Here is a 24,758-nt window from a genome sequence, read left to right on the forward strand (position 1 = left end):
TCAGACGGAAGTGGACACAGAGAAGGGGGTCGAGGTGACGGAGAGTGAGATGGGGAGGAGGTTATGCCCAGAGAGATGGGGTGAGGGGGAGATGTACAGAGAGGATGGATGAAAAAATGGGCAGAGAGAGGGAAGGAGCAAGAAATTTAATATGTATATGTAATGTTCATACATACTTAGCAACTGAAAATCATTGCCATGTTCACTAGTAGTTAATGCAGTTTTTATTGTACGTCCCTTCAGCATTAATTAAATGTGTTTTTTCTCTTTCTTCCAGAAATACATTGTGACGACAGAAAGATCGGGAGATCTTCATGTGTATGTTCAGGTAAGCAGTATATCACTTCTTCATCTTCTTCTTCTTACCATTGATTTAGTCGATCTCATCGCCTGAACGTATAGACTTGGGATGGCAATCGGTGAAATGCAAATAAATTTGCTGTCTTCGGTCAAATTGCCCGACACGATATCGAATGTGGACCATGAGAAACTGATAAGTTTAATCAAAGATGGAGTTTTTGGCATCCTAACGTTAAAAAAATCATGATCGGCATATAGTTCGGAATATATGGACCGAAATGGCAGTTTTATTGGTAACCACAAGTAGGCAAAATCATTATCTGGAATTTAAGCCGTAAATTATAACCACAAAAAATAACCTGTTCAAGTGGGAAGTGTGGCGTATCTTATGCATCAAGTCACTGTAGTGGATCTTTTTTAAGCTGTGGTAGGTGGGCATTAGTTGTCCACCGATTATTGTTATTACTGCTCCCTGGCGGTTTCATGCCCGTACGGCGGTGATTTTATTGCATGACGGGGTCTGCAAAATGTGGTGTATGTGTTTCTTCTTTCCAGTGTTGTAGATGTTCAGAATATCGTATTCTAATCTTTATGCTTGTCTTTCACACATATGCCGAATTACAGTTATGGAAAGTTAATTAACATTTGTCTGCACAACTTCGATCTCCAAACACAGAGGCGTCGTGGTTTCCATCCCAACCTATAAGGTTAGAATCTAACCTACTTCATATATAGAAGAAATTTTAACCTAACCTAACCTCCCTGATACCGCCAAAAATTGACGGAAATCGGACGCGCTGTTACCAATATGTCGCACGACGTTATTGGGCGACCTTTGGCGACGAAGTCCCACGACCATTACTGGTGCCACTGTGAACGCAGCCTTAGATTGACACCGACAATGGTCGTCAGACGATTTCGAGAAATCGTTCAATAACATCGGCCGACGTATTGGTAACACTTAGAGATGGGCAAACTGAAACACCTAACTGTTTCGAAACAAATGAAACAGTACAATGTAATGTTTCGATACGCTGTTTCGAAACAATGAAACAGTTTGTGTTTAGTAATCTAATAAACCCACACATTTTATCATCTTGAATGTCTACTCTATAAGTATGTACATATGAACACAAATGAGGTGCGAGAGCGCTATTCATATCGCAGAAAGCATGAAACTATCACTTAGGCGTCTTGGCAGTTTCGTATTTCCTGCAGCAAATGCGCTACTTTCGTGTCGTGTGACTTTCATACTTTTCAATTGGCTGAGGACAGCCATAGCTGAAGTCAGAAGAACCACCACGAGCGGAACTGGAGGTGGGAGCAAACTGCAGAAACAACGGATATGCTACTGGGATTCCCATATTCTGTTAGTATGGGTAATATGCCCATCCTGCTAATTTCCATTCACACAAAGGGAATCATTGTGGATAATAGGCACAGTGACTATAGACTCACAAATAACGCCAAATAGTTCGAATAAATAACAAAATATAACAGAAAAAATTTTGTCTTTCAAGGTGTTACGAACCGTTACTATAAATTCACCATGCTTCCCAGCCCTTCCCGTTCACCATTACAGTATAAGTGATACGTCAAACAGATTGCTAGCAATTATACCTACATCAAATTTATGTATATGTCTAATAACTGTCACTCTACACCTTTTTTTATTCAAAATGTTGTAGGCTTACCTCCGTTTCTTAATGTGATTACTGTACATGAACAGAGAAGCATATGTTATAAAAAAGTGTAATTTAACTGAATGATTTTTCACATATTTATTATTTTGAATGTGAATAGTATGCGTTGTTTTATTGTTTGGTTAGTGTTTATAAAGCAGATGTTGTAACAGGACAGTCAGCTAGAAACGAAGCTTTATTTTCGGATATCTTAAGCTTCATGCTATTGCTTGTCAAAAAGATTTCGACACTCTTGAAAGTGTTTCATAAAGTGTTATGTTTTGTTTCAGTACCTGTGCCGAGTCCGAATCTCGTCCGACACAGAGCGGAATGAAACAGCCTTATTTTGAAACAACGATACAGTTTCTGTGTCTGGCTCGAGATCGAATCTGGTCCGGTTATCCGAGACAGGGGCGGAATGAAACACCACTGTTTCGAAACAGTGAACCACAGCCGTTCCGAAACACTGAAACAGTTCCACATATCGATACACTGTATCGAAACATAGAAACAGTGGCCAAGTCTAGTAACAGTGCGTTCAGTTTATTTCGACAATTTTTGGCGGAGTGAATCAGGTTAGCTTAGGAGCTTGGGTTATAATCTTTTCTTTGTATGAAGCTGGTTAGATTATAATCTCCTAAGGTCGAATGGATACCACGATACCTCTGCGCTTGGAGGCGAGAGCTGTAGTGCGGCTTTTGCTTTAAAAAGACGCCGAATGCATGTGAATGAGCTACGGCGTGTCAATTTCGAAAAGAATGTTGCGAGTACTATACACTCTGCTTTCAACTACTGGAAGAACGAGACAAGTTTTACGAATATTTTAGATGACAGGAGAAACTTTCTGTTGCATACTCGAGATATTTACAAACACTCTACTTCGCTGTATTTATTTAAAATTGTGCAGACGTAAGTCAGTTATAACCTTCAATGACTGTAATTAAGCATGCATATGAAAGACAAGCATAAAGCTTAGCTTAATAAACTCTGAACACGTGAAGCACACCGTACAACACATTTTTGCAAACCACTTCATTTAACAGAATTATCACCCTATTGGCATGAAAACGGGAGTAAGCAGTAAAAATAGTTTGTGAACAGGTAGTGCCAACCTACCACAACCCAAAAAGGATTCGCTACAGTGACTTTAAGCATAAGATACACCACCCTTCTCACTTGGGCAAATTGTTTCTGAGGTCAGAATTTACACCTAAAATTTCGCCTACTTGTGGTTTCCAATAAAGATGCAATTTCAGTCATTGATTGCAAATTATATCCCGATTATGAAATGTTTCATCCCAGGGGTGCCACAAACTACCTTTTTGGACTAATCTTATCAGTTTCTCACTGTGTAAGAGCGTCAGTTGATTTGACCAAAGAAAACAAACTGATTTGAATTTCACCATTTGTCGTCCGTAGTTTGTACGTTCGGGTGATGAGATTGGCTGCATTGTGACAATGCACCTTGTGGCGTACTGATTTGAAAATATAGGCCAATGTTGGCGACGGCCGAATCTACTGGTAAGGTGGAACCGTGACTGCAACTTAGGCCGGTATTACACTATCAAATTTCTTTGTCAAAGATTTGATCAAAGACGTGATCCAATATTCCGTCCAATATATTTGACAAAGATCTTTGACGTAGCGCTACAAGGGGTATTACACTGTCATCAAATTTTTCGTCAAAGTTCAAGATGGCTGACAACAACTTGTTATTAACCGCAGCAGTTCTACGTACTTCAATTGCATTGTGTGCACATGCGGAAAAGAAGTGGGGGGAAAAATGGAACCATACATACGAAGTTGACAGTCTTAAAAGCCCTGGGATTACAACTTGATAATAAATTCAGTTGGGAGGAGCACACCACAGAACTGCAGAAACGCCTTAACAAATCTGTATTTGCAATTCGAGTTTTAGCAGAAATAGGCAACATAAAAATGAAAAAGCTTGCATACTTTCATTCCATAATGTCATATGGGATAATATTTTGGGGTAAATCTTGAAGTCAAACAAAAGTTTTAAAGGTCCAAAAGCATGTAATACGTATTATTTGTGGAGTAAATTCACGGACCTCCTGCAGAAACCTCTTCAAAGAACTGGGTATACTAACTACTGCCTCTCAATATATTTACTTCTTAATGAAATTTGTCGTAAATAATATATCTCTTTTTTCCAACAAACAACTCAGTTCATACATACAATACCAGGAACAAAAATGATCTGCGCAAGGACTTAAAAGCACTTACTTTAGTTCAAAAAGGGGTCCACTACTCAGGAACACTCATCTTCAATAATTTGCCAGGAAATATAAAAAAATTTAGTTAGAAATAAAGATCAGTTTAAAAGGAGCCTGAAAGACTTACTAGTGGCCAACTCCTTCTATTCCATTGGCGAAATTTTTAATAGAAACAAATGATGTATTGTATTTATTCATACTATTAGTATTGTTATTTCAGCTTAAAAAAAATCGACATGTTCCACATCCACGAGGATCTCCTCAGCACGGACCTATGGAACGAAAAACTAATCTAATCTGGGTGAAGCCGTGGGTTTTATGACGACACGATAAAAGCATTCAACAAAACTTGTTACGTGAGCTTACAGTGGAAGACGTCAAGTCGTACATAAATTACTTAAGAATGGATGAGCATACATTTCTGCATGTGCTCAATGAAGTGTATCCTCATATCACAAAGCACAATATTCACTTAAGAACTGCTACATCTTCAGAAGACAGGCTCACTATAACACTCCGATTCCTTGCTACAGGAGAGGGTTATGTTATGTTAGGTCAGGTTAGGTCTCCAATCTTCTTAATCTATTTTTGTATTAAGGGTGCCTCACGTTGTAAAGCGCCTCATCAGCTTCAGACATCTCTATTAATTTTGTAGTTGTCGGCACACACCAATTGTATTTACCGGCAATGGTTATAAAAACACTACAGACGACAGAACGCTGCAGTGATGCTAGCGCTCCATGTAGTAACATGTCACATTGCAGTGAACAGAAGACAAGCGGTTTCTTTGATCAAATATACAGCGAGGCCCTAGATTTGAACAAATATTGGACGACATTTGACAAAGCCCCTATTACACTATCAAATATCTTTGACAAAGATATTGGACAAAGATTTGGTCAAAGATGTGATCAAATATTCCGTCAAATATATTTGACAAAGATCTTTGACGTAGCGCTACAAGGGGTATTCACTGTCATCAAATTTTTCGTCAAAATTCAAGATGGCTGTCAACAACTTGTTATTAACCGCAGCAATTGCACGTACCGCAATTGCATCGTGTGCACATGCGGAAAAGAAGTGGGGGAAGAAAAGGAACCATACATACAAGTTTGACAGTCTTAAATTCCTGGAATTACAACTTGATAACAAATGCAGTTGGGAGGAGCACACCACAGAAATGCATAAACGCCTTAACAAATCTGTATTTGCAATTCGAGTGTTAGCAGACATAGGCAACATAAAAATGAAAAAGCTTGCATACTTTGCCTACTTTCATTCCATAATGTCATATGGTATAATATTTTGGGGTAAATCTTAAAGTCAAACAAAAGTTTTCGCAGTCCAAAAGCATGTAATACATATTATTTGTGGAGTAAATTCACGAACGTCCTGCAGAAACATCTTCAAAGAACTGGGTATACTAACTACTGCCTCTCAGTATATTTACTCCTTAATGAAATTTGCCCTAAATAATATACCTCTTTTTCCAACAAACAACTCAGTTCATACATACAATACCAGGAACAAAAATGATCTGCACAATGACTTCAAAGCACTTACTTTAGTTCAAAAAGGGGTCCACTACTCAGGAACACTCATCTTAAATAATTTGCCAGCAAACATAAAAATTTTAGTTACAAATAAAGATCAGTTTAAAAGAAACCTGAAAGACTTACTAGTGGCCAACTCGTTCTACTCCATTGACGAAATTTTTAATAGAAACAAATGATGTATTTTTTCATACTATTAGTATTGTTATTTCAGCTTAAAAAATTTGACATGTTCCACATCCACGAGAATCTCCTCAGCACGGATATATGGAACGAAAAACTAATCTAATCTGGATGAAGCCGTGGGTTTTACGACGACACGATAAAAGCATTCAACAAAACTTGTTAGGTGGGCTTACAGTGGAAGACATCAGGTTGTACATCAATTACTTAAGAATGGATGAGCATACATTTCTGTATGTGCTCTGTGAGATGTATCCTCACATCACAAAGCACCATATTCACTTAAGAACTGCTACATCTTCAGAAGACAGGCTCACTGTAACACTCCGATTACTTGCTCCAGAAGAGGGTTATGTTAGGTTAGGTCAGGTCAGGTCTCCAATCTTCTTAATCTATTTTTGTATTCAGGGTGCCTCACGTTGTAAAGCGCCTCGTCAGCTTCATATATCTCTATTAATTTTGTAGTTGTCGGCACACACCAATTGTATTTACCGGCAATGTTTATAAAAACACTACAGACGACAGAATGCAGCAATGCTAGCGCTCCATGTGGTAACATGTCACATTGCAGTGAACAGAAGACAGGCGATTTCTTTGATCAAATCTATAGTGAGGCCCTAGATTTGATCAAATATTGGACGACATTAGACAAAGTCCCTATTACACCATCAAATATCTTTGACAAAGATATTGGACAAAGAAATATGATAGTGTAATACCGGCCTTATGCAAGGAACTGCCATATTTTGTGCATTGTGTAAATTTTGCTCTATGTGTGATCTTATTGCAACTGTATGTATATTGTATTTATTGCGGTGGTGATTTGAGACAAGCACAGAATTTGCCTAAACGGTCATGGGAAACCTCCGAAAAGTATAACTTAGGTAGGCCAAGCGCTCCAGCCACAGTCGTTACAAAAGCGATTTGACATTCAATCAGCTAGTGAGAGGGACAAATACACGGAAAAAAAATCAAGACAGATTCAGACACATTTTGCATTGTAGAGAAAATTTTTGTGTGTGATCGTGTGGATGATAATAAAAATCTGAGTACAGCATGTCAGTGTCTAGAGGTAAAGGGCTCATGTCAGAGCACAAAAAATGCGAATATTTTCTATTTATTTAAAAGACTAACTGGAAAGTGGGGTACCAGCTGCCTCATTCTACCTTCCTCAGCAACTTTAAAATTTTTTCCAAAGATTTTTGGCATGCGAAAATACTCGCGCTTTTTTTTTTTTTAACATACAGCTCATGTCATATTCCAACAAGCTACTCTAACCGTAACTTACAATCGCTAATCCATCGCTTAAGTCGCTCATACCCATCCACTCCCAGCTGCCCTTTCTCATTCACATATTCTGCTCAACTCTCTATCATTATCTCATTGTGTCTCTCTGTCATTGTCTCTATGTCACAGCCACAGTCTCCTTCGTTCTGGCCTATTACTACAGTCTCCTCTTACTCTCACTGTCTCCCTATTGCTCTCTTACTGCTACTATCTTATTCATTCCTTCCGCTGCCGCTGTCGCTTTTCTCCGTCTTCCCATTATCCCTCGTTCTCCCCCACCTCCACTTTCTCCTTCTATTTATTCCTCTCCCCCTGGCACAGTCTCCTTCACTCTTTCCCTAGCACTATTCTGTCACCATCAACTGTGTTCCATCGCCACTATATCCCTCTCTTTTTATCACACTGCCATTGTCTCCTCTGCTATTTCTGTACCACAACCACTGTCTACTATCTTCTAGTATTTATTACTTTTCTGTCTATTTACCACAGCCAGTACCTCCTTCATTCTTAGCATAAAAAGCACGAATATATTTGCATACCAAAACTTTTGGGAAAATTTTCAGTGGTGCTGAGGAATGTAGAATGAGGCAGCTGGTACCCTATTTTTCAGTCAGATTCTTTTAAAGAAAGTGGAACACATTCGTATTTTTTGTGCTCTAATAGGGGCATTTTTCCGCTGTTTCCCTTCTGTGCCCGCTGCAGGAGGGTATGGAACTCACATGAATCGAAATATGCTCGTAGTAAATGTGCGCGCTTTGGGTAGTGTGTGGAATTCATGTCATGCTGTAATCTATGTCCGAAGTTAAAGGGGACATGAGGCTTATTAAAATAAACTAACTGTGTATTCTTAAAAATAAAACATGAAAGACGAAAAAGATCTGATATGTCAGTACACTGCATCCAAAGTCTGGAGGCGTAAACTTTTGGATTGAAATACTGTTACGTGTCTGACCCACACTGCCTAAGAGTGATGTTAGGCAGCTGTCCACCACCCCGGTCATACTATGCCTCCCCCTCCCCACTCCAGCCTCCTCCTTACCCCCACCCAGTCGCCACTCCCATCATGCACTGGTGCTGCTGCTCGCAGTGTTGTTTCAGTTACCTTAGACTGCAGTCATATATGTGAGTTGCATTTGTGTGAGTGTGTGTGTGTGTGTGTGTGTGTGTGTGTGTGTGTGTGTGTGTGTGTGTGTGTGTGTGTATGTGTGTCTATTGTTGACGAAGGTCTTAACGGCCGAAAGCGATAATTGTGAGAGTCTTTTTGTTGTGCCTATCTGCGACTCAGCATCTCCGATGGTAAGTAGCAACTTTACTTCTCATAATATTGTTACATTCCATTTTGGATTTTCCATTGTTTGATGTTAGAAAAGTTACAAAAAATAACAACATATTTAATATATAAAATAAAAATGTATGTATGTTTCTCCAAATTTCAACCAAATGTGGTGCACAAATCATTTACTATCTGGAAAGAAGCACTGTGTGAGTAAGAGACACCTACTTTCCACAGGGGTTGGGCCGAAGGTGACATTGAAGTATAACTCAGGAATGTCTGGAGCTGTTTTAACCAAGTTTTGTACATACATGACTTATTTGTATAAAAATTCCGTATGGGTAACATACCCCTTTCTACCACCCCTAGGGGTGGGTGTGGTGATGAGAAGCCATTACGTGTAAAAATATTTGCTAACGACCAATTTTGGTATTGAATCCATAGTTTTTTAGGTTGCTACACTCATTGACAACCGTCCTTGTGTTATTTCACCCCTCCCAACCCAGAAAAAATTGCTATGACATTAGGACAGCTCCCCCCCCCCCTTTTTTCAGCATCCGCATGGGTGAGTGTGGATGTAAAAAGGGATATCTTAAAAGTATAACTCAGGTACACCTGGAGCAAATTTCAACCAAATTTGGTATACACATAACAATTTTTTTGTATAAAAGTAATGTGGGTGTACCATAGGGATGGGGATAGGTATGGGGGTGAGGGAGGTGATATGTAAAACTGTTCTACAACAAACAGTTGGTATTTCTTTCCTGAATTCAGTCGAGTTGAAATACTTTAGAAGTATAATGTCTCATATTTGTGTGACAGCCAGGTTGCAACAATGAGTCCTGCAGAGAAGCAAGAATTTTGTCAATGTGTTTCTGGATCGAAGATCATGCCATACAGCTGACTGCCATAGATACATTTAACATCCTCTGTGGAGTTGTATGATGTAAAACCACAAAGAATCTGACATATATGTGTGCAATATATGTGACGTATGCATAAATGTGTGAATTCGTGGGTGAAAAGCTAGTTACACACAAAATACGTACAGCTACTGGGCTGCAGCATCTGTATGGGAAGTAAAATTTCATTTGGATACGTATAAGGACCAGCAAGTGTTATTTTATGTGCTCCTAATAAAGTATTAATTTATTTAATCCCATGTGGTATTTACAGTATAAAACAATTGACTTTTCAATGACCACCTCTTACAGTAATTGAACATGAGATGAGCACTACGGTTTTTCCAGTACAATGCTGTATTTTCACTCAGATGTGTGTTATTATTTATTAAAATCCATATAAATCATACCACATTTCATGGAGGTGTCATTGGATTAGGGAAGGATGGGGAAAGAAGTCGGCTGTGCCCTTTCAAAGGAAGCATCCTGGCAGTTGCTTGAAGTGATTTAGGGAAATCATGGAGGACATGGGTTTGACCGTTGTCCTCCCAAATGTGAGGCCAGTGTGCTAACCACTGCACCACCTTGCTCAGTCAAAATCAGCTTTACCAAGTTGAAGAGAGAATCCCAGCATTTGCCTTGCAGGGCTTATGGTAATCTTTTGCCCATAAATGGACATAAATTTATTTTTAATCATGTTTTTCGTTTGTTTTTGTCTGTTGACATGAGGTTACATACACCTAGGAGGATCATAAATCATAGTGTAGCAACCTGCAAATACCTTGTGTTAATAAAAAGTGGATACTGTGTATTTCTATTTCAAGTTCAAGAACTCATTTTTCCAAAAGGTCTTGGAGAATAATATTGCAAATTATCTGGCCTTTTATAAAAAAAAATTATATATCCTTTTAATTGTATTTTTTTAAATCATTGGATAATTCATGTATTGTATGTGTTCTGTTTCTCTTTCTAGGGTGATCTCAACCAGCAGGCAAAGAAAGCAGTATTTCTTACTGTACACGACTTAGGATGCAACCGTAAGTACAATGCCATTTAAATCCACCACAAGAGATGTTTGGGACATTGCATTGCTTTTTAGACAACAAATAATGAGACAGAATTGCTGGCCAATACTTACTTCCAGGTGGTGAAATATCAATACTGCTGACAGGCACATATAAAAATATGTTACATTCTCTCAGCTTTAGGAACTAATAGTACTTTCTTTTGGGGAGCACAGAGGGACAGACTGGAAAAGATTAAAAAAGAAGGGCCAGTCACTAACATTCAGGACGAGAGGGACTCACCTGTATTGAGCACAAGGAGAGACAAAGCTGAAAGCAAGTTTAGTTTAGTACGTTTCATTGATCATAATTGTGATTTCTTGCTACTACATGGAACGAGCCAGGTTACAATAACAGTACACTATCTCTGTGTAAACATGACAATATACCGGCCATTTGCATAATTGTCTGAAGATATCTTTTTTTGTGTATACAGTGATTTATACTTAGCATTGTTCACACACACACACACACACACACACACACACACACACACACACATACACACATACACACACACACACACACACACACACACCATACAAAATTATAAGGTGCATTTTCTCTAGATTCTTGAAAATTCATTTTTGCAATGTATAGGTAGAGTCAGCCCAAGGCAATAATGCTCTTCATTTCCTGCGACACCCATCCTCAGTGGAAAACATAGGTTTCTTCTCATTAATAACAAATTGGTCTTTGAAGTGCAATTTTGTGTGTGTGTTTGATAGGGTTCACAGATTAGTCTAATGTGATTTTTTGTGTAAGGAAGTGTATTACCAGGGGCAGTAAAACATGAAGAATAACCAGTAGGCCTAGTCCTGTAGAGACTGAATATTGTTGTTGCACTGCGATGACAGACAGATGGCACAGCTATGAACCACCATGTGGCACTTTTCACAGAAAGTATTTAATGTAGATAACAGTTGCAGACACCAAAAGAATGGAATTTTTGTTTTTGTTTTCCACATTTTCCTTGCTGAATTTTCCCCATCACATGTGCTGCCCATGCCATCTGCTTGCTACTGCTACACATTAGCATTACTCAGCCACTATTAGAGTACTAGTTGTTCTCCATGTCTGACTGTCTCTGCTAATACAGGTCACTGAATATAATACTAGAGTAATTGGGAACTTTTCTCTTGAATTGATGCATGCAGGAAGAAGGAGAAAAAAGAGAAGAAACACTTAATTTTCAATGAGAAACATTGATTTTTTTGCCAATCACAAGATATAAGTTTGGGTTGACTTCATCCATACATTGTAGAAATAAATCTACAGATTGCAACACCAAGGAAAATACTCTTGATGAGTGTTAGAACAGACATCAATTTAACAAATAAATTCATATTTTCTGAATTATAAGCCTTCATCTGTGAAATGCAAAGAATTATGTAGCTCAGTTGTAAGGGCAGATAAATATTTACATTGTAACTGTAGAGTAATAATTAATTAAATTAACAATGTGGATTGCTTCTTAATGTCCCAAATCCATCATTTCTTGAGGTTTTTTTGTCTCTTTAGCTGATTCTACACCATGATCGGCATTTGTGGCAAATTAAAATTCTGCTGTGGAATGTAAGAATATTATGAGAAGATTCAAGAACTTACAGCAAAAAAAAAAAAAAAAAAAAAAAAAAAAAAAAAAAAAAAAAAAAAAAAAAAAAAAAAAAAAAAAAAAAGAGAGAGAGAGAGAGAGAAAGAGAGAGAGAGAGAGAGAGAGAGAGAGAGAAGAGAGAGAGAGAGAGAGAGATACAGTGGGAAAATTTGGATCAGGAATACGAAATAAGAGAGGGGAATGGCTAATTAGCTTCTGCAAAGAAAAAACTCACTAGTAGTGGGTAACAAATTATTGGAAAATCACGAAAGGAGATGTTATATATGGACCTTAGTTGTGAATAGAGATAGATGTTGGCTGGACAACGTTCTGATACAAGAATGGTTTAGGAACTGTCTGAAGGATACCAAAGCTTACTCAAGAGCAGACATATGCTCAGACTACAACCTCACAGTGGGAGAAATACAAATGAAGTTGGAAAAAGTGTGGAGGGGTAAAGCAAAAGAAAGATTGAATTTGGAGATACTCAAGGAAGTAAGTAAGGCTTCACAGTTGGAAGAGAGGTTTATGGAAAAATGGGAGAGAGCTAGAAAGGAAGAATGTGTAAATGATAAATGTCTGCTTGTGTCTGTGTATGTGCAGATGGATATGTGTGTGTGTGTGCGAGTGTATACCTGTCCTTTTTTCCCCCTAAGGTAAGTCTTTCCACTCCCGGGATTGGAATGACTCCTTACCCGCTCCCTTAAAACCCACATCCTTTCGTCTTTCCCTCTCCTTCCCTCTTTCCTGATGAAGCAACCATTGGTTGCGAAAGCTAGAATTTTGTGTGTATGTATGTGTTTGTTTGTGTTTCTATCGACCTGCCAGCGCTTTCATATGGTAAGTCACATCATCTTTGTTTTTAAATATATTTTTCCCGCGTGGAATGTTTCCCTATTATATTCATATATATATACATATTTGAAAACAAAGATGATGTGACTTACCATACAAAAGTGCTGGCAGGTCGATAGAAACACAAACAAACACATACATACACACAAAATTCTAGCTTTCGCAACCAATGGTTGCTTCGTCAGGACAGAGGGAAGGAGATGGAAAGACAAAAGGATGTGGGTTTTAAGGGAGAGGGTAAGGAGTCATTCCAATCCCGGGAGCGGAAAGACTTGCCTTAGGGGGAAAAAAGGACAGGTATACACTCGCACACACACACATATCCATCCGCACATACACAGACACAAGCAGCCATTTGTGAAGGCAAAGAGTTTGGGCAGAGATGTCAGTTGAGGCGGAAGTACAGAGGCAAAGATGTTGTTGAAAGACAGGTGAGGTATGAGTGGCGGCAACTTGAAATTAGCGGAGGTTGAGGCCTGGCAGATAATGAGAAGAGAGGATATACTGAAGGGCAAATTCCCATCTCCAGAGTTCTGACAGGTTGGTGTTAGTGGGAAGTATCCAGATAACCTGGACGGTGTAACACTGTGCCAAGATGTGCTGGCCATGCACCAAGGCATGTTTAGCCACAGGGTGATCCTCGTTACCAACAAACACTGTCTGCCTGTGTCCATTCATGCGAATGGACAGTTTGTTGCTGGTCATTCCCACATAGAAAGCTTCACAGCGTAGGCAGGTCAGTTGGTAAGTCAAGTGGGTGCTTTCACACGTGGCTCTGCCTTTGATCGTGTACACCTTCCGGGTTACAGGACTGGAGTAGGTGGTGGTGGGAGGGTGCATTGGACAGGTTTTACACTGGGGGCGGTTACAAGGGTAGGAGCCAGATGGTAAGGAAGGTGGTTTGGGGATTTCATAGGGATGAACTAAGAGGTTACGAAGGTTAGGTGGACGGCGGAAAGACACTCTTGGTGGAGTGAGGAGGATTTCATGAAGGATGGATCTCATTTCAGGGCAGGATTTGAGGAAGTTGTATCCCTGCTGGAGAGCCACATTCAGAGTCTGATCCAGTCCCGGAAAGTATCCTGTCACAAGTGGGGCACTTTTGTGGTTCTTCTGTGGGAGGTTCTGGGTTTGAGGGGACGAGGAAGTGGCTCTGGTTATTTGCTTCTGTACCAGGTCGGGAGGGTAGTTGCGGGATGTGAAAGCTGTTTTCAGGTTGTTGGTGTAATGGTTTAGGGATTCCGGACTGGAGCAGATTCGTTTGCCATGAAGACCTAGGCTGTAGGGAAGGGACCGTTTGATGTGGAATGGGTGGCAGCTGTCATAATGGAGTTACTGTTGCTTGTTGGTGGGTTTGATGTGGACGGACGTGTGAAGCTGGCCATTGGACAGATGGAGGTCAACGTCAAGGAAAGTGGCATGGTATTTGGAGTAGGACCAGGTGAATCTGATGGAACCAAAGGAGTTGAGGTTGGAGAGGAAATTCTGAAGTTCTTCTTCACTGTGAGGCCAGATCATGAAGATGTCATCAATAAATCTGTACCAAACTTTGGGTTGGCAGGCCTGGGTAACCAAGAAGGCTTCCTCTAAGTGACCCATGAATAGGTTGGCGTATGAGGGGGCCATCCTGGTACCCATGGCTGATGGAAAGTCCCCATACCAGTTCCAAACTGAACAATCCATTGCCCTCACCCACTTAATCCTTCACCTACACATCAACTCAGCCAATGAACACACCCATCAACTCCTATCGTTAATAAAAGTCCTCAATCTTTCCTCTCCCGCATCCACACCGGCTGTTCAAAGCATCCTCCTACAGGCCAACCGCAAATTAGAACAGCATGCCACCCTCCACCTCAAAAAATTATCCAATCTCCTGGTTTCCCACATCCGGAAAGGCAACTTACTCACCCTTCAAAACCTTTCCAGCGAACCTCAACTTCCTCTCATTGCACACAAACCAAGTCTCTCCCATCTACTCAATCTCCTACTTCCAGCTCCACTCCTTCCAAAACCTCAAAATTCCAATCAACGCAATCTGGAACCACAACACCCCAATTCGATAGTTAACCTTTCCTCTAAACCTCTCTCCCAATCCAAAACCTCTGTCCTATCCAAAGGCCTCACCTTCAGCCCACTCCCAGATTCAACCAAACAGCCCTCGTCAAAGATTTACTGTCCTACACTCGTACTCTCTGCTGGAAATATCACTTTGCCACGAAGAAAAATGATCCTAATCCTACTCCTAATGATCCAACTCCCCAAGACACTGTCCAAATTGAACCCTGCCTGGAACAGTTCCGTCCTCCGTCACAGTGGGACCCACCTCCTCTTCCTCAAAATCACCCTCTCCAAACCTTCCAGGAATTTCTGACTTCCAGCCTTGCTTCTCAATCCTTCTTAAAAAACCTTAATCCTACTCCCAACATCACCACTGCTGAAGCCCAAGCTATCCGTGATCTGAAGGCTGACCGATCCATCGTCATTCTTCCGGCAGACAAGGGTTCCATGACCGTGGTACTTGATCGTTGGGAGTATGTGGCTGAGGGACTGCGTCAGCTTTCAGACAACACCACATACAAAGTTTGCCGAGGTAATCCCATTCCTGATGTCCAGGCGGAGCTTCAAGGAATCCTCAGAACCTTAGGCCCCCTACAAAACCTTTCACCTGACTCCATCAACCTCCTGACTCCACCGACACCCCGCACCCCGCACCCCTACCTTCTACCTTCTTCCTAAAATTCACAAACCCAACCATCCCGGCCGTCCCATTGTAGCTGGCTACCAAGCCCCCACAGAACATATCTCTGCCTACGTAGATCAACACCTTCAACCCATTACATGCAGTCTCCCATCCTTCATCAAAGATACCAACCACTTTCTTGAATGCCTGGAATCCCTACCCAGTCTGTTACCCCCGGAAACCATCCTTGTAACCATTGATGCCACTTCCTTATACACAAATATTCTGCACGTCCAGGGCCTCACTGGGATGGAGCACTTCCTTTCACGCCGATCACCTGCCACCCTACCTAAAACCTCTTTCCTCATTACCTTAGCCAGCTTCATCCTGACCCACAACTTCTTCACTTTTGAAGGCCAGACATACCAACAATTAAAGGGAACAGCCGTGGGTACCAGGATGGCCCCCTCGTATGCCAACCTATTCATGGGTCACTTAGAGGAAGCCTTCTTGGTTACCCAGGCCTGCCAACCCAAAGTTTGGTACAGATTTATTGATGACATCTTCATGATCTGGACTCACAGTGAAGAAGAACTCCAGAATTTCCTCTCCAACCTCAACTCCTTTGGTTCCATCAGATTCACCTGGTCCTACTCCAAATCCCATGCCACTTTCCTTGATGTTGACCTCCATCTGTCCAATGGCCAGCTTCACACGTCCGTCCACATCAAACCCACCAACAAGCAACAGTAACTCCATTATGACAGCTGCCACCCATTCCACATCAAACGGTCCCTTCCCTACAGCCTAGGTCTTCATGGCAAACGAATCTGCTCCAGTCCGGAATCCCTAAACCATTACACCAACAACCTGAAAACAGCTTTCACATCCCGCAACTACCCTCCCGACCTGGTACAGAAGCAAATAACCAGAGCCACTTCCTCGTCCCCTCAAACCCGGCACCTCCCACAGAAGAACCACAAAAGTGCCCCACTTGTGACAGGATACTTTCCGGGACTGGATCAGACTCTGAATGTGGCTCTCCAGCAGGGATACGACTTCCTCAAATCCTGCCCTGAAATGAGATCCATCCTTGATGAAATCCTCCTCACTCCACCAAGAGTGTCTTTCCGCCGTCCACCTAACCTTCGTAACCTCTTAGTTCATCCCTATGAAATCCCCAAACCACCTTCCTTACCATCTGGCTCCTACCCTTGTAACCATCCCCAGTGTAAAACCTGTCCAATGCACCCTCCCACCACCACCTACTCCAGTCCTGTAACCCGGAAGGTGTACACGATCAAAGGCAGAGCCACGTGTGAAAGCACCCACTTGACTTACCAACTGACCTGCCTACGCTGTGAAGCTTTCTATGCGGGAATGACCAGCAACAAACTGTCCATTCGCATGAATGGACACAGGCAGACAGTGTTTGTTGGTAATGAGGATCACCCTGTGGCTAAAGATGCCTTGGTGCACGGCCAGCACATCTTGGCACAGTGTTACACCGTCCGGGTTATCTGGATACTTCCCACTAACACCAACCTGTCAGAACTCTGGAGATGGGAACTTGCCCTTCAGTATATCCTCTCTTCTCGTTATCTGCCAGGCCTCAACCTCCGCTAATTTAAGTTGCCGCCGCTCATACCTCACCTGTCTTTCAACAACATCTTTGCCTCTGTACTTCCGCCTCGACTGACATCTCTGCCCAAACTCTTTGCCTTTACAAATGTCTGCTTGTGTCTGTGTATGTGCAGATGGATATGTGTGTGTGTGCGAGTGTATACCTGTCCTTTTTCCCCTAAGGTAAGTCTTTCCGCTCCCGGGATTGGAATGACTCCTTACCCTCTCCCTTAAAACCCACATCCTTTTGTCTTTCCCTCTCCTTCCCTCTTTCCTGACGAAGCAACCATTGGTTGGAAAAGCTAGAATTTTGTGTGTATGTATGTGTTTGTTTGTGTTTCTATATAAATCTACATGAAAAAAAAGCTTCCCGAAGCTAAACGCAGAGAAAATATACATTGCTACAACACTAGGATGAATAGATGTATTTTTACTCCATTCCATAGACTCTCAAAATCATTGAACAGTTATGAACTAATGGGGCACAAATTATTTAATAAACTTCCACTAGCTGTACAAGATTTACCAGAGCAACCATTCAAACAAGCAATGTATAACTGGTTAGTTGCCCACCCGTTCTACGGCATAAAGAATTTTATCAATTGTAAATTTATACTGTAATAACAAATCAATTACTCTTTTGCAACAGGAATTATATAGTTATATAAGTATGACTTTGTAGGGTTTCACTAATCGTAATATAACCATTAAATAACAAACCTATTGTTCTTTTGCAATATGAATTATACTGTATCATTTGTACGACCTTGTCAATTGTAATATTATACTGTAATAACAAATCTATTGTTCTTTTGCAACAGGAATTATATTCTGTTATAAGTATGACTTTGTAGGATTTCATCAATTGTACTATTACACTATAATAACAAACCTATTGTGCTATTGCAACATGAATTATATTGTATTATATGTATGACTTTGTCTATTGCCTTAATGGCTAATGGCCTAATGACAATAAAATTATTCTGTTGTATTCTATTCTCAATGATAACTTCTCAAAAAAATTTTCTAACTGATGTCTTCATGTTTTCTTCTGTTAGATACATCATTCCATGATTTTGTCAACCATCCCTGTATGAGTGAGATCAAGGAAAGATCAGTTTTCATACATATTGATGTGCCAGGACATGAAGACAATGCGCCCAACCTACCAGAAGGGTGAGGAACTAGGCTAATATTTCAAGTGTTAAGTGTGAAATATTATTTTCCTTCACATTCTATTGCATCAGAATTCTTGAAGTCTTCTGGTTTTAACAAAAACAGTTTCATGTCATTATTTTTTTATGGTGGTGATGTGAAGAGTAGTAACTCATTCATTTATAAATGTTATTTTTTACTATGAAATTTTCAGTTGAAAATTGCTGATCAAATTTTTAATGTATTTTTCTACTTCAGGTTTCAGTTCCCATCACTTCAGCAATTGGGAGAGGATCTTGTCACTGTACTTGACTTCTTACATGTCAAATATGTCATTGGTCTTGGAGAAGGTGCAGGTGCTAATGTGCTTGCAAGATTTGGGCTGGCCTACCCAGCAAGAGCATTGGGACTCATTCTGATTAACTGCACAGGGAGTGCTGCATCTGTGCTTGACAACTTCAAGAATAAGGTAGCACTGCCTGTAACAGTAATATTGCTTTAATTAGAGTAAATTAGTTTTCCCACTTTATTGCTTCTACATACAGACTAAAATTAAACTGAAAATGACTGAAAAAGAAACTGCAGTGGCAACTGGTACCATCATTACTTCGGATGGCTGCTGAAACTAATTTGTTTATCAAGGCAATGGCTGTAGGCTGCTTTTCCACCCTTCTCTGATTTAATTTATGCTCCTTATTTACCAAATTTGAGAGATGTTAGAGTCTGGACTTTCTTGATTTCCATTATAAATCAACAACCTACTACTGACTTAAAAAAATATATTGTCCACATTTTATAATGTTTATGTTACCTCCCAAAATTGTTCAAAATAATAATTTGTTTAAGAGTGTAAGTAATGGATAAAGTAAGAGTAATGTGCATTCTCTAAAATTTCTAGCCCCATTCTCACTGTATGTCACTATGTTTTCCAAGATACTACACCTATGTCAACTTAAGAAACTCTTCTTCTTTACTTACAAATCAGTGGGAAATACAGGATGGCACATTCAACACCAGCAGTGTCATGTCAGGTTCAATTAATGACAGAGAATGTGGATATTTGAGAGAGTGTAGTGTACATGAAAGTTCAGCTAAATATCATACTTTTACATGTGCTGTTTTGCCCCTTAATGCCTCTGCAATTTGATGAGTAGTAAACTATACTTGTTGTGTATTGTTATTTCCTTTTACAAATTGTTTGATATTGCTGTTATTTAATTATTTCTTTAGTTTTACAGCCACTCACCTGAAGTATCCTGATATGTGGCACATAGACACATGTAACAGAACACAGTATTAAGTGGCTTTTGAGCCCTGGTACTTGTTCTGGCAGAAAGTACATAAATTCACACACACAGAGACCCAATTGCACACTACCACAGCTGCAGCATATGACAATGAGACAAGAAGTTTTAAGAAGTATCACCTTGTATTTCCTCAAGAAACCACACTTCATATTTACTTTGATCAAACCACACATGGGTTGAAAAAAAAATTTCAGTTCAACAAGTTGGTGTTGAAGAACTAGCAATAACTGTAATGAAGCAATGTTCTTATGTGCACAGAATTACATCTTCCCCAAAATTAGAACAGAAAACAATGCAGTGACATTCTGTGTTTAAAATGTTTTGTTTCTGAGGATAATTATTTTTGTATTTTTCTTTGCAGTTTGTCAATTGGAAGGGGGATGCTGGAGTGAGTCAGTCTGCTGAAGAGTATCTGATATTCCACAAATTTGGACATGTAAGTCTGCCTTCGCTGTTTTGAGATTTAGACATCTCCAAAATTTTGGAGCAGTTGTATTGAACTTTATTTTTTCTACATGAATGTTTTATAATTTAATTGTTGCAAGTTGGTTACCTGACATTACCTTCTTACATATTTACCCTAATTTATTAAAAAGGAAAAGGAATCACATTTATGTATGTGATACATGTCTGTAATTTTAAAATGTAAGTATAGTCAGCTTCTGTTTTTTGTGCCTCTCTCCTGCATCAGTGCAGGGCTACCATGGTTAAGTAATGGATCTGGCATGGTTAATTTAAAGGGTGGCCTGATAGGCTTCCTGTTGCCATTCCATTATCTCCCCAGAATAGAATATTTGTACCCCATCTTTCTGTGTGTAGTATTATTCACCCAAAAGTAAGCAAGAGTTTTCTAAGTGTTTGCAAATCACGTAATCAAGGCAAGCCTTGGATGCTAGTCAGGTATTCATGTAGTGGGATGTATGAAACCACCTAAAAGCCACATCCAGTCTGGCTGGCACACTGACCCTTAATGTTACTGTGCCATGTGGATTTGATCCAGGGCCAGTGCACCTCCAGTCCTGGAAGTTGTGGTTTAACATGTACGGCTGTCCAGGAGGGTTTAACACATGAGTATAGTACACAAATAATAAATTTAGTTTTTTAAAAAAACTTGTAATGAAGTGATTACAAATGGCATTTTTAACTTCCCATTAAGGAACAAGAACAAATAAATTGTTGGGTGGACCCAACCTCCAGCAAGCAATATAAAAACATTGTGAACTCAAATCTACTCCTCAGTACTAAACAGACTGCTGCTCTACCTTTTGCTCATGTCAAGAAAACAGCTCTCATTGAAAACTGCAATCTCTTAAAGCTAAAATTGTATAAGCCCTTTCCATTCCTTTTAGCACAGTTGCTTCAATGATGTTACATAATATCTTTATTACACAACCTTCTGCCATTGAAAAAGTTTTGCAGTTTTGGCTTCCATTATGAAAGTATTGGAGATCCCCTGTAAGCAAAAGATCATGTGTTGTAAATTGAGTCAGATCTCACAGGTTAGGTTTTTCTAGAAGGTGCTGCAGGATACTATTCATTTCTAAAAACTGCCATGAAGAGACTGCAAAGTTCTAGTCAACTAACCTAAAAATGATGAATTTGACTATAACATTGGCACCTTGTGTGTAATTTTAGATGTTACACCCTTTCCACCTTTCTTCTCACCTTTAGGGGTGTCTTAACTAAACAAATTTTTTTCTCGTTAAGAAGTTATACGTTTACCAAGATTCAGTAAAATGGCTTCAAGAAGTCCAAAGTTTCAGTATGTACTGCTAAACCCACTCACGTCTTACCCCACTAGCTCTTTTTTCTGCATATGTGTACCAAGGTACAGATGTCAAATGCATGGTAGAATATAATTTTAAGATGGTCAGTCTGAAAGTAGCAGACCCTGATATTATTACAATCATAGCAACAGCAGGAGAATGTCTGTCACATTCATCTTCAAGACAGAAAAAGAAAAGAGGAGTAACTGTAAGAGAATTGTCCTTCAGTAAGTAAAATCATAGGAAAGGCAAAATTTACATGAAAGGAAAACTATGAAAACAATAGTGTGAGTTTATATTCTCAAAAAAATTACAGAATTCTAGTCTGACATGATTGTCGCTATGCCTTTATGTATTCATTCATGTTAGAAGTATTACTCTTGCGTTATCTTTTGAAACAAAACTTTTTATGTGAACAATTACCTCTTTGACAGTCTGCCTCACTGTTCAGTTGCACTAGTGTCCAAGAGATTAGGTGGAGTGATAGATATCATGTATCACTTCCACTCTATTTCAGAAGTTAACCTAGCAAATTATTGACACCACAGCAATAGAACCAAGAAATTTCTCGTTACCACTTTGCTTCATTGCTTGAGTGCTTTAAGACTCACATATAAATCATGACAATGCGTAGCTTCACAAAAAATACAAGTCTCTCAATTATTGTTAAGATCTTAATAAGCTATGTTGGACCTTAAAGTCCCTAATTGTCTGTTGCTCATCAGAAATGTTTCACTTTAGAGAAAAAATTAACAATGGTAAGTGCCTAATAAGAGAAAAGAGGAGCATCAGTTGCAGTTGCTGTCAAATGATATTCCTTAGAAGCACAGGGGCAGTGTAATTTTCCAGTATCATATCATATCTTGTTACAGTGTGCTGGTGAGGTTTATTTCCTTTCATGTGTGTTTTTCTGTTCTTATGTTCTTACTCTCACCTCATGTTTTCTGCTTCTTGCTGCTGTGGCATATTTTTTAATGTACGCAAATTTTCTTAAAAATGAGTGCCCATAAAGGAATTAATACCTTAATGGATACTTACCCTAATGGGGCATGCCCCACCTCTCTCATTCAATCATTTTACTCTTCCTATGAGTAGTTGAAACAGTTTTCAAAAATGTAGAATTAAATGGCACCTAAGATATATGACACAGTAATTAAGAAAACTGTAGAAAATTGGACAAATGTGCATAAAAGGAAGAAACATTAATTAAAACAAGAAGAAACATGGCTTGTCTTTTACTGCAATTAATTCTATTAATTATCATTGTTCTAAATTATATACTGAAAAATGAGGTTACAAAAATTTACAATGAATCAGAAGAGAGCCCTCCAGTATATTCATGTTATTCCTTTATTGAGAAAACAGGAAGAAGTGAGAAAAAATTAAATGAATGGAAGGAAAGAGCAGAGTATTTAGGTTTCACCAAGAGAAAATATAGGGTTTGGACAAAAATATGGAAACACCACAAGAACATAAACACCGATATTACCCAAGTGCACAGGTTGTGCTGTAGCATTTGACAATGAACAGCACCTGTGCAATGTCCTTAATACATTTTAAGTATCAGTCATGGTCTGAACAGTGTTCTGTGCAATTATGAGTGCATTGTGTTGCAGCTAACGAAATTCGAACATGGGCAAATTGTTGCTTGTATGGTGCGGCTTCCGTAATGAAGGGAGCCAATCTGTTTGGTGCTTTAAAGGTACCATATCAAAAATTTATACTGCATACAGGGAAAGCAGGACGACATCATCCATTAAGTCACAACATGGACAGAAGTGTGTGTTGAGTTGTCGTGATGAATGCTCATTGAAAAGCTGCAAAAGTCACTGTAGAACTAAATGTCATGCTCACAAATTTTATCAGCACCATAACAACATGAAGGAAACTCTATGGGCAGTGAACTGCAGGATGAGCTGGAATTCCAAAACCAATAATCAGTGACACAAATGCCCATATCAGCAAAATATGGTAATGAAGCCATAAAGTGTGACTATGGAGCAATGGAACAATGGAAGAAAGTTATTTGGTTGGATGAATCTTGTTTCACGCTGGTCAACTTTGTGTCCCAAGAGTGAAACATGTGGGGAGTTGGGGGGAGAGGGGGATTCAGTGATGCGGGCAGATATATCATGGTGTGTCATGCCCCATGGTTACTTTGCAAGGTCACATTACTGCCAAGGATTATCCGACCACTTTGGTTGATCAGGTCCATCCCATAGTACAGTATCTCTTCCCCAATGGTTATGCTATGTTCCAAGAGGATGGGGACCCTGTTCACACAGCATGCATAATCCAGAACTTGTTTTGTGAGCAGATGGAGGTATTACTGCATCTTCATTAGTCACCACAGCCACCTGATCTTAATATTACTGAGCCTTTGTAGCCTACTTTGGAGAAAAGGATGTGTGACCCCCATCATTGTTACCTGAACTTGCCACTATTTTGCAGGGGAAATGGTATGAAATTCACCTGAAAACCATATAGGACCTGTATTTATCCATTCTGAGATGACTGGAAGCTATTTTGAATGCCAGTGGGTTTCCTACGCCATATTAGGCATAGTTGTGTGTTGGTGTTTGTAGTGTTTCCAAATTTTTGTATAGCCCCTGTATGTCAAAATGACCAAGCAAAGAAAGTAGAAAAACTCATCTCTTATGATTGAAAGTGAAACATTATAAACCTACATCAAAACTTGATCTTGTGTCAGTCAGTGATCTCTTCTTTGTGGCTCTCTTATTTTCTGTCTGTTGCCATTTCTTTCTATAAATTTCTTAAAATATCAGTTGGTACTCATTTCTTGTATCAATAAATTAAGTTACGCTTGTGATTAGTGGTTCTTATAAACTTTTTTCTTGCATTTCACCCACTGTTTATTTATTATTTTCATTTTCTGATTTTTCTGTTATTATTTCCTCTCAACTCTTAGCTGCCGCCTTTAATGCCAATGTATTAACAGACTCCATTCTTGTTTTTTGGCTAAAATCCTTCTGTTCCATTTCATGCACATACTTTCCTTATTTCTAACTTTACTTTTCATTGTTTTATACAGTCTTCTAAAGGTTCATACGAAACTGAGTGTACTCAAAATTAGCCGATATTCAGTCCAGACTAAATGCTGGTGTCTTTCATACACATTTCAATACAATGTTTTTTGTAGCATTTCTTATTATGTTCATTTCAGATGACATTTCTCCTAATATCATTCAGAAATATCATTTCAATTTTGAACTGTCTCATGCAAATTCTGGAGTTATTATGTGCAATGTCTTTCTGATATATAATTATGTG

At 39.4% G+C, this 24,758-nt stretch overlaps 1 protein-coding gene across 4 annotated transcripts in view; it reads left to right on the forward strand.

Moving 5' to 3' along the window:
- Positions 1 to 24,758, forward strand: part of LOC124794680 (uncharacterized protein ZK1073.1) — a 611,492-nt gene that overhangs the window by 564,912 nt on the left and 21,822 nt on the right. For all 4 annotated transcript variants that reach the window (XM_047258222.1, XM_047258223.1, XM_047258224.1 and 1 more), the window contains exons 2-6: positions 278 to 328; positions 10,391 to 10,454; positions 18,298 to 18,415; positions 18,653 to 18,863; positions 20,063 to 20,137. In XM_047258222.1, the coding sequence (XP_047114178.1) occupies positions 278 to 328; positions 10,391 to 10,454; positions 18,298 to 18,415; positions 18,653 to 18,863; positions 20,063 to 20,137 (519 nt within the window). The remainder of the gene's footprint in view (positions 1 to 277; positions 329 to 10,390; positions 10,455 to 18,297; positions 18,416 to 18,652; positions 18,864 to 20,062; positions 20,138 to 24,758) is intronic.

This window comes from Schistocerca piceifrons, chromosome 4 (assembly GCF_021461385.2).
Source record: "Schistocerca piceifrons isolate TAMUIC-IGC-003096 chromosome 4, iqSchPice1.1, whole genome shotgun sequence".
Classification (NCBI taxonomy): domain Eukaryota; kingdom Metazoa; phylum Arthropoda; class Insecta; order Orthoptera; family Acrididae; genus Schistocerca; species Schistocerca piceifrons.